The sequence below is a fragment of the Helianthus annuus genome, chromosome 2 (genome assembly GCF_002127325.2).
Source record: "Helianthus annuus cultivar XRQ/B chromosome 2, HanXRQr2.0-SUNRISE, whole genome shotgun sequence".
NCBI lineage: Eukaryota > Viridiplantae > Streptophyta > Magnoliopsida > Asterales > Asteraceae > Helianthus > Helianthus annuus.
In genome coordinates, this window is record NC_035434.2 from 15,573,228 (window position 1) to 15,583,750 (window position 10,523).

Here is a 10,523-nt window from a genome sequence, read left to right on the forward strand (position 1 = left end):
ATGTTTATCATTGAACGAATTTATGGAAATAGTTAGGTAAATGAATTTATAAATTGTTTAGAAAATTGGTGCACAAATTAAACATTGTTTAGAAAATCACAAACAATGTTTAAATTCACTCACCTAACTATTTGTCTATTTCCACGAATTCATTCACTTGTCGACACATACAGTTTGTGGCATAGTGGCATTCAGTGTTTCATTATGCACCCGTTTTCAAACAATATTTAATTATACATCAATTTTTCAAACCTTATAATAAAAGAAATTATGCACCAGTTTTCAAACAATATTTAATTATACACCAATTTTTCAAACTTTTTAATAATAGAAAAAAGAAGATAAAGACACTTGAAACAAACAAGCCAAAACAAATAAAGCACGGGTAGTGGATTTCGTTTGTCATGGTTGGCCATAAGAAGATAAAGAAGATAAGACACTTCACTACTTTTTCGTTCTTGATTCACTTGCAAATACGTTGGTAATGAAGTTTCACAAACAATCAGGTAAATTCATAAAACCATTGGTTCCAACTCCTTCAAACCTTAAACACTACAAGATAGGCTTCATCGACGAACTTGCTCCACTTAGACATGTAGCTATCGTTCTTTTTTTCACCAAAAATCCCAACCAAGACCCAAAGTTTGTTGTCCAACTAGAAAAATCCCTAGAAAAAGTCTTGACGCGATTATACCCTCTCACAGGTAGATATGTTGAAGAAAGTCACATCGTTGACTGTAACGACGAAGGTGTTGAGTTCATACAAGCCAAAGTTAACATTAAACTTGAAGATATTCTTGGTCTACATGTGGATGTTAGGCCTGTAGATGAATTTACAGTGGAAACAAAACCTCAACACATTCTTACAATTCAACTTACCACCTTTGAGTGTGGGGGTGTAGCACTTGTTGGAAATATTAAAGATAATATTAAGAGGAACATACAAGTTGGTATGTTTCCTCCATCCCACATTGGTGGAGTGATTGAAGTTTGAGTGGTTTATAAGGGATTACCCCTTATGGGCCTCCAAAGTGTTAAATGGGTTGAGTAGTGGATGAAGCCCACACGCGCGCCGAGCCGAGCCGCGAGCTCGCGAATGGGCGCGTTTGAGGCGCACTTCGCACTTCGCACGTCGCTAGGAGCTTTTATTTTTAGCTAAGGTTTGGTTTCAGGTGGGTCAGATCTGTAAACCGAATAAGATGAGATAAGAAGGAGATAGGGATGGATTCGAAAACTGTGGGGGTTATCCCATAGTCAATCGAATTCGTTTAAGGATAATTATCTAGTAACCGAATTCGTATGAGATAGGTAATTCGAATTGGTTATGGATTGTTATCTCTCTCCCTATTTTTCTCACTCTCTGGTATAACCCACAACTATAAATAAAGGCTTCCTGTTACCCATTCAAACACTGAAAATTTCGCAGCCTACTCTCCTCCATCTGGGTGTTCGTGTTTTCGTTCCAGCTTCTGCGTTTTTCTGGTTTCCATTGCTGTTGGAATACCAGATCAGTTCTGCATTAAATCCTGGGAGTTTACGCTGCAGCTCACAGCAATACGAGCGCGTAAAATCCTTTAAGGACAGGAATCATCCGTGCAGTTCAAGTTTCTCGTTTAAAGATCTTCGATCTCAATCGCCAGGTTGGTTTTAATTTTGCGTGTTATTTAAATTCGTCCGACAACGGGACAGTCTCCTTCTACCTTTCTTTAATCAGTTTGCTCAAGTTGGAACAAACTGGTTTGGCTGATAACTCGGTAATTAATAAATTAATTGTGTGATTAAATTATTTTCAACAATCTTAAAGGATTTTAATTTGTGTTTTAATCAACAGAATTAATGGACTCTGAACTACCAACAGCCAATCTGAGATTCATGAATCAAGAGTTTGTCAAGTTGGACAGATTCGATGGTCAGAACTATACCCGCTGGGCGGACAAGGTTAAGTTCATGCTAGTTGTGCTGAAACTTTACTATATCCTTGATCCTGACTTGCCTGCAATCCCTGATGACCCTCCTGGTGAAGCAGGAGAGCTCCCAAATGAAGATTTGGCAAGGCAAAGACTTATCCGTAAGGAAGCTGAAGATCTTTGCCTGGGTCACATCAAAAATTCCCTTTCGGATCGTCTCTATGACTTGTACGCGCCAATAAAAAGTGCTAGAGAATTGTGGAAAGCTTTGGAAGATAAGTACAAGGCTCATGAAGAAGGTACTAACAAATACCTTATTGCCAAGTACCTAGACTTCCAAATGGTCGATGACAAGTCAATCTTGGAGCAGGTGCATGAACTCCAAGTTCTTGTTAACAAATTGACTGCACTTTCTATTCCGCTGCCAGAAATATTTCAAGTAGGGGTTATTATTGCAAAATTGCCTCCTGGTTGGAAGGATTTCTCAAAGAGAATGATGCACAAGTCTGAGGACTACTCTTTGGATGAACTGTTGAAGCACCTTGGAATTGAGGAGGAAACGCGCAACAGGGACAAAAGAGGTAAAGTCGGATCGAGTGTGAATCATGTTGCTGGTGGATCTGGTCAAAAGGGAAAAGGGGCATCATCAAGGAATAAGAAGTTTACAGCACCAAAGAAGAAAGAATTCAAGAAGTCACAACACACTAACAACCATCAACCAAAGAGGTCTGGTAAATGTCATGTTTGTGGAGAAACAGGGCATTATGCACGAGAGTGCTCTCAGAGGAAATCTGGATCCACGGTTGGTTCTACGAGTGCTATTGATGTTGAGAAAGTCACCAATCTAGTGGCCAATGTGGGTCTTGGTGAAGTCAACATGCTTTCTCAATATACACGCATTGTGGCATGTAGAGGATGGTTTTTGGATTCTGGAGCCACTGTTCATGTTTGTGGGAATCGTGGCTCGTTTCTTACTTATGCTCCTGTTCCTCAAGGAACAGTGGTGGTATGTGCTGATGGACATCGTGTAGAGGTTCGAGGTAAAGGCACGGTGCGTCTAAACTTCAGAGATGGTCAAGTGGTTACTCTTCAGGACGTGTTGCATGTTCCTGGTATCACCAAGGGTCTTGTTTCTGCTGATAAGTTTGATCGGAATGGTTACAAGCTGGTTATCAAGAATCTCCGTGTGAAGTTTTCTCTAAATGACATCTATGTGGGTCAAGCAAAGAACACGGGTGGAATGTATCGTCTTGACTTAGCTGAAGATGGGATTGGTGAAGAAGAAGATTCGGATCAAGGGGGCGTTTCAGTGATTGACGGGTTTGGGAATGAAAGTGATAGTGATAGTGGTGGTAGTGTTAGTTCTAGTATTGGTGAATGTAATGCAATTGGTTTTGATTTGAATGAAATTATGTCTTCTGATTATATCGCTTGTTCAATTTCTTTATGGCACAAACGTTTAGCTCATACAAATATTAAAAACATTGAAAAAATGCAAACTAAAGGTTTATTAAAATTAAATGATAAAGACTTTGAAAAATGCGAAACTTGTGTTAAATCAAAATTCACAAAGAAACCTTTTCCAAGTGTTCCTAAACGCAATACATCACTACTAGAACTAATTCATTCAGATATTTGTGAACTGAATGGAGTTCTTACTCGTGGGGGTAAGAGATACTTTATCACTTTCTGTGACGACTCGAGCCGATACTTATATGTTTATTTGTTGCATTCAAAAGACGAAGCTTTTGAGGCATTCAAAATATATAAGGCTGAGGTTGAAAAACAAAAGGAGAAACGCATTAAAATTCTTCGCTCGGACAGAGGCGGAGAATACTTTAACCGAAGGTTTGATGCATTCTGCGAAGAAGAAGGCATCATACATGAGAGAACTGCACCATATACTCCCCAACAAAATGGTTTGGCTGAGAGAAAGAACCGAACCTTGGTAGAGATGGCTAACTGTATGTTAAACCAATCGGGTCTACCTCGTAATATGTGGGGGGAAGCTGTGTTAACCGCATGTTATGTTCATAATAGGATCACTAGTCGTGTGATACCTACGAGTCCATATGAGTTATGGAAAGGAAGAAAACCAAACCTAGAGCATTTGAGGGTTTGGGGTTGTCTTGCTTACTATCGCGTACCTGATCCAAAGACACTCAAACTGGGAGAACGAGCTTTCAAGAGTGTGTTCATTGGATATGCTTCGCATAGTAAATCTTACCGATTGTTGGATGACGAATCAGGTATAGTTGTAGAATCCAGAGATGTGGAATTCTTTGAGAACAAGTTTTCTAGAGATGATGAAAACTCAAATGGCACCACAACTTCTAGTACTTCTGAGAAAAGGGTTCAACCCTCACCAATAGTTGAAGAACCAAGGAAAAGTACTAGAGTTAGAAAAGAGAAAAGTTATGGAGATGATTTCTTTTCTTACCTGGTTGAAGGAACTCAAAAGAAAGTGACGAGAGAGGTCATTTTTGCTGTAAATTTGGATGATGATCCTAAAACTTTCAACGAGGCAATGTCATCAAGAGATGCTCCTTTGTGGAAGGAGGCAGTCAATGATGAAATGGATTCCATTATGGGAAATGGAACTTGGGAGTTAGCTGATCTACCCAAGGGAAAGAAACCTATTGGATCCAAATGGATTTTCAAAAGGAAGTATCATCCAGATGGATCCATCTCTGCCTATAAAGCGAGATTAGTCGCTAAAGGGTATAGGCAGAGAGAAGGGATCGACTATTTTGATACCTATGCACCTGTGGCTAGAATAGGTTCTATTAGAACTCTGATAGCGGTGTCTGCTTTGAAAGGACTTTACATCCATCAAATGGATGTAAAGACGGCATTTCTAAATGGGTATCTAAATGAGGAGATTTATTTGGAGCAACCAGAAGGGTTTGTGATGCCTGGACAAGAGAACAAAGTGTGTAGACTTATTAAATCTCTGTATGGTTTGAAGCAAGCTCCTAAACAGTGGCATGAGAGATTTGACACCACTGTGACTGCTTTCGGGTTTCGACACAATAGTGCTGACAGATGTATTTATACTAAATGCGAACCCGGTTATACAGTCGTGATTTGTCTCTATGTTGATGATATGTTGATCATTAGCACTCACCTTGAAGGTATTTCTGAAACAAAGAAATATTTGTCCTTGAACTTTAAGATGAAAGATCTAGGAGAAGTTGATACCATTCTTGGGATCAAGGTGAAGAGAACTGGAAGTCAGATTTCTCTTAGTCAATCTCATTACATAGAGAAAATTCTGACTAAGTTTCAACACTTAAATATTAAAGAGTTTAATACTCCATTTGATCCAAGTGTGAAACTTAATGTGAACTCTGGAAGAGCAGTGGCTCAACTGGAGTATGCGAGTGCTATTGGAAGTATGATGTATGCAACACATTGCACTCGTCCTGATATTGCTTTTGCTGTAAGCAAACTGAGTCAGTATACTGTTAATCCAGGGACAGAACACTGGAAGGCAGTGGGTAGAGTACTTGGATACCTGAAAAGGACCAGTAACTTAGAACTGACATACACGTCTTCTTCCAGAATACTTGAAGGTTATTCTGATGCAAGCTGGATTGATCGCACAAATGATTCAAAATCTACAAGTGGGTGGATTTTCACTCTAGCAGGAGGAGCAGTTTCTTGGGCGAGCAAGAAACAGACGTGTATTGCCCACTCGACTATGGAAGCTGAGCTCATAGCGCTAGCTGCGGCTGGTAAGGAAGCAGAGTGGATTAGAGATCTACTTACTGACATCCGTCTGTGGGATGTTCCAATGCCGTGTATTCCCATGTATTGTGATAGTGAGGCCACACTATCTAAAGTGTACAACGCAGTGTATAATGGGGGATCAAGACACATAGGTCTTCGGCACAATTATGTGAGACAACTGCTTGAAAGTGGTACCATCAAGGTTGTCTATGTCAAGACAAGTAAGAACTTGGCAGATCCATTTACTAAACCTCTGACGAGAGATTTGGTTGTGAATACCGCGAGAGACATGGGTCTAAAACCACAATAGAATCGTTAGTGATGGAAACCCAACTTGAACTTAGTGCTCCTATTTCTCAAGTTTAAAGGGTAACAACGAAGTCACTTAACGATAGAAGGTACTATCAAATTTGATAGATCCATGTGAGGTATGATAGTACGTCGTTGCCGAGAACAAGGGTGAGCTTATGCTCTTAACAAAGTTTTGGAGGCATCCAAGCAACGTGGATGATGTAAAACTTTGCCTATATGATCTAGGGGTGGTGCCGCCTCGAGTGAAGATTAGTGGTTTATCTTCTAAAGGGTCATGAAAAGGATTTATAGCGCACGGCCATATTCGCGCTCAGTGAGAACGCAAAGTCAGCTGGTGATGTGTGGGGGTAAACCGAAGGGGGGTATCAGGTTAATGGTTTAATTCCATAGGACACCATCTAATCTGTCTCTTCTTGTTTGTCAACATAAACTGGGTTTAATCTTCGTGACACCTAGTGACATCATTAGTCTAAGTGAAAGGAAACATTCCAACTTGGTGGGGGATTGTTGGAAATATTAAAGATAATATTAAGAGGAACATACAAGTTGGTATGTTTCCTCCATCCCACATTGGTGGAGTGATTGAAGTTTGAGTGGTTTATAAGGAATTACCCCTTATGGGCCTCCAAAGTGTTAAATGGGTTGAGTAGTGGATGAAGCCCACACGCGCGCCGAGCCGAGCCGAGCCGCGAGCTCGCGAATGGTCGCGTTTGAGGCGCGAATGGGCGCGTTTGAGGCGCACTTTGCACTTCGCACGTACGCATCGTCGCTAGGAGCTGAGGAGCTTTTATTTTTAGCTAAGGTTTGGTTTCAGGTGGGTCAGATCTGTAAACCGAATAAGATGAGATAAGAAGGAGATAGGGATGGATTCGAAAACTGTGGGGGTTATCCCATAGTCAATCGAATTCGTTTAAGGATAATTATCTAGTAACCGAATTCGTATGAGATAGGTAATTCGAATTGGTTATGGATTGTTATCTCTCTCCCTATTTTTCTCACTCTCTGGTATAACCCACAACTATAAATAAAGGCTTCCTGTTACCCATTCAAACACTGAAAATTTCGCAGCCTACTCTCCTCCATCTGGGTGTTCGTGTTTTCGTTCCAGCTTCTGCGTTTTTCTGGTTTCCATTGCTGTTGGAATACCAGATCAGTTCTGCATTAAATCCTGGGAGTTTACGCTGCAGCTCACAGCAATACGAGCGCGTAAAATCCTTTAAGGACAGGAATCATCCGTGCAGTTCAAGTTTCTCGTTTAAAGATCTTTGATCTCAATCGCCAGGTTGGTTTTAATTTTGCGTGTTATTTAAATTCGTCCGACAACGGGACAGTCTCCTTCTACCTTTCTTTAATCAGTTTGCTCAAGTTGGAACAAACTGGTTTGGCTGATAACTCGGTAATTAATAAATTAATTGTTTGATTAAATTATTTTCAACAGCACTTGGTGTATGCGCTTCACATACGGTTGTGGATGCGTCGACACTATGCACATTCCTAAATGAATGGGCTGCCATGAACCGAGACCAAAATGAGATCAAATTCACTACTCCTGGTTTTATCTCATCCTCGTTTCCTGCCCTTGGTTTCCGTCCCATGCCACTACAACTCTTGACCGACGATGATACATTGAGTAGATATACATGCAAGAAACTTTCATTCAGTGAGAGTGCCATATCCAACATGAAAGAAAAGGCCATCAAGAGTGGAAGAATTGGCACACGTCAATTGTCGAAGTTACAGTTGGTAACCGCGGCCATTTGGAAGGCTTTCATTGGTGTTGATCGCGTGACACATGGTAATCCAAGAGAGTCTATACTCTTCCAGCCAATAAATCTAAGGGAAAAAATGGCTTCTTCAATATCCAAACATGCTTGTGGAAATATTTGGGGGATTTGTGCTACGAAACCTACGATTCTTGAAACAACTATAGAACTAGCGAATCTTTTAAACGATTCTGTCACGAAAGCAGTGAATGACTACTCAAAGGTACACCATGATAGCGAACAAGGTCAAACAATGGTTTTGAATTCTATCTTAGATATGACCAACATTCCTGAATCAACAAATGTAATTCCAATAAGTAGTTGGTGTAAGTTCCCTTTCTATGAAGCTGACTTTGGTTTCGGAAGGCCCATTTGGGCGGTTCCTGGGACCGTGCCTGTGAAAAATTCAGCACACTTGATCGACGATGAGGAAGGTAATGGAGTGGAAGCATTCATCTTTCTAGATGTTAAAGATGTCCCTTATTTTGAAGAAGCACTAGATAACATTTTTAGTGCCTAAAATCGATTTGGTTTGCATATTTATCATCCTCATCAACTTCTTGCTTTTTGAAGAAGCACTAGATAACATTTGGTCTTAATGTTCTTATATGTTTTTTTGTATGTTTTTCTGGTTTTCTTGTTAACATCGAGTGTCACATGACATTTTATGTTACCTATATTACAATCTAAAATAAATCTATTATAGTTAGCATATTGCATTGCTATACATATCCACTGACATAAAGAGAGTGAAATATATATGTTTTAAAAATATCATCTAAGAATTGAATGTTTTAAAAATATCATCTATTATAAGGCTCGTTTAAAGAAATCACTACGACATATCAAATGTCTTGAATTTCCAGTTATATTTAAGAAAAATGTGATTTAAAAGTTAGGTGCAAAATGAAGCGTGTCCACATTAAATTCCCAAATTATGTATTATAAGGCCACCCGGGGTGGTTAACATTTTGTGCGTATTGGAAAATTTTCACGCGTGAACAATTGCCAAACACCACCGCCACCTCTATAATTCAACGAAGTTAATTCCCGTTATAAAAACAACGCGTTATGGGAGATGTGTGATAAGCTTTTGGGTCTTGTTTCATGTTTTATTTAATTGCTTTGTTGGGTTTTGAGGATTGTTGTGAGTGATGGGCATTTCCACTAAAAAAAGTTGTGAGTGATGGAATAAAGCTCGATGATGTGGCGGAACTTGATTGGAAGTTATGAGTGATAAATTGGTGGTGAGTGATGACCACCCCTACCCCTAAAGATTAGTCACATGTACTAGTTGTTTAATCTTTAAATTATGATAAGGAATTAAAGATTATGATTTATGTTTAAGGACTAACATATTCGATTATGAGTCTTAACACTAGAAGCAATTAATATATATGAACTGTTTTCCAATGTTAATTTTCCAAATAACATCTAAAAATGGGTTAATACATTAAGTCAGTGTTGGACAAAAGTAAAAATAGAACGCAAAATAAAACAAGATAAGCACAGAATGATTCGCTTTTCTTTTACTGAATGCTTCAAATGCTTACAAAAGAAAGAAAACAAACTGTTGCTTTTTCGACTGATTTATTCTGCAGCTAGACTGCCTATTTATAATAAAAAGCTGAAACAGAAAGGACCTAACGAACAGGTCTTATTCCAGAAATTGCTCATCTAAAGCAACGTCTCTTTTGACTAAACTCACATGCACGTTTTTATTTGGGAAAATTACGAAAATGTCAGTTGACCAAACCTGTTTTCAAATTTGTCATGCGCGGGATGCGTCCTTCAAGCACGGGATGCGTCCTTAGAACGAAACCCAATAAAAAATGGACACGTGACCACATGATGCGTCCTTCAAGCACGGGATGCGTCCTTGGAGCACGGGTTGAGTCGGACAAGTTTCTGAAGCGTCCGGCGAGGTTTCCGGCAAGTTGCAGATTTCCGATGAGTTTTCCGGCGAGTTATTTCATTGCAACGAGCCTCCATTGTCTCCTTCCAACATCATCACCACTTTGTTTTCGTCCGCCCCCTTCCAACAAGATTCTTCGGTATCCGGAGACCTCCCTTATACTTCTGCTAGAATTTTTAATGTTTCTTCGTTCACTTACACATTTCCGGTGTCCCAAGGACCCAAATTCCTCCGCCTGCATTTCTATCCTGCCATCTACTCCGACTTCAAACCAGAACAATCTTTCTTTTCAGTATCATCCAATGGCTTTTCACTGTTAACCAACTTCAGTGCTTTCCTAGGTACCTCCTATTTGAACAGGAAAAGCTTTGTCAAAGAATTCATGATCTATGTAACAGATACACAATTCCTAAACATTACCTTTACACTGTCACACCCTGGCTTTGCGGAAGCGTGGGTTAATTTGGTGTGACTTCTTAATACCATAGCTTAATCACAACAAAGCTATATGAAAGTAAAACCATGCAGAATAATCCATTAATTAAAGTCTTAAAAACAAAATACCACGACATTGTTTTAAAATGCAGACACATGCATCGAGTTTACAATACTACAAAATAAAAACATTGTTCTTAAGACACAACATAATTTAAACACCCTTTAAGACTTGCGACTCGTCCAGGTAAAAGTCGCAATCCCTAAACGAGGTTGATCCCGTAACTCTAACGCAACGTAGCATACCGTGCCAGAATCCTTAATTCCCTGAAATACATGTAAGTTAGAAAAATCAACAAAATTGTTGAGCGAGTTCATGTGTAGTGAGTATGTAAAAACCTTTGTAAGTATAAAAATTCCTGGTATGTAGCAAATAAGGAAAAAGAGATCACCAATGGT

The 10,523-nt window shown here is 39.4% G+C and overlaps 2 protein-coding genes across 2 annotated transcripts; both read left to right on the forward strand.

Moving 5' to 3' along the window:
• Window positions 1–484: 484 nt before the first annotated feature.
• LOC118484296 (pelargonidin 3-O-(6-caffeoylglucoside) 5-O-(6-O-malonylglucoside) 4'''-malonyltransferase-like) lies at window positions 485–994 on the forward strand. Its single transcript, XM_035980322.1, has one exon. The coding sequence runs from the start codon at window positions 485–487 to the stop codon at window positions 992–994; it is 510 nt and encodes a 169-aa protein (XP_035836215.1).
• Window positions 995–7,463: 6,469 nt separating this feature from the next.
• LOC110911294 (pelargonidin 3-O-(6-caffeoylglucoside) 5-O-(6-O-malonylglucoside) 4'''-malonyltransferase) lies at window positions 7,464–8,234 on the forward strand. The gene has a single exon (XM_022155897.2). The coding sequence runs from the start codon at window positions 7,464–7,466 to the stop codon at window positions 8,232–8,234; it is 771 nt and encodes a 256-aa protein (XP_022011589.2).
• Window positions 8,235–10,523: the final 2,289 nt, after the last annotated feature.

What these genes read in the sequence shown, in the direction of transcription:
- LOC110911294 (XM_022155897.2), top strand. Translation starts at nt 7,464, where the DNA reads ATGAACCGAGACCAAAATGAGATCAAATTCACTACTCCTGGTTTTATC.
- LOC118484296 (XM_035980322.1), top strand. Translation starts at nt 485, where the DNA reads ATGAAGTTTCACAAACAATCAGGTAAATTCATAAAACCATTGGTTCCA.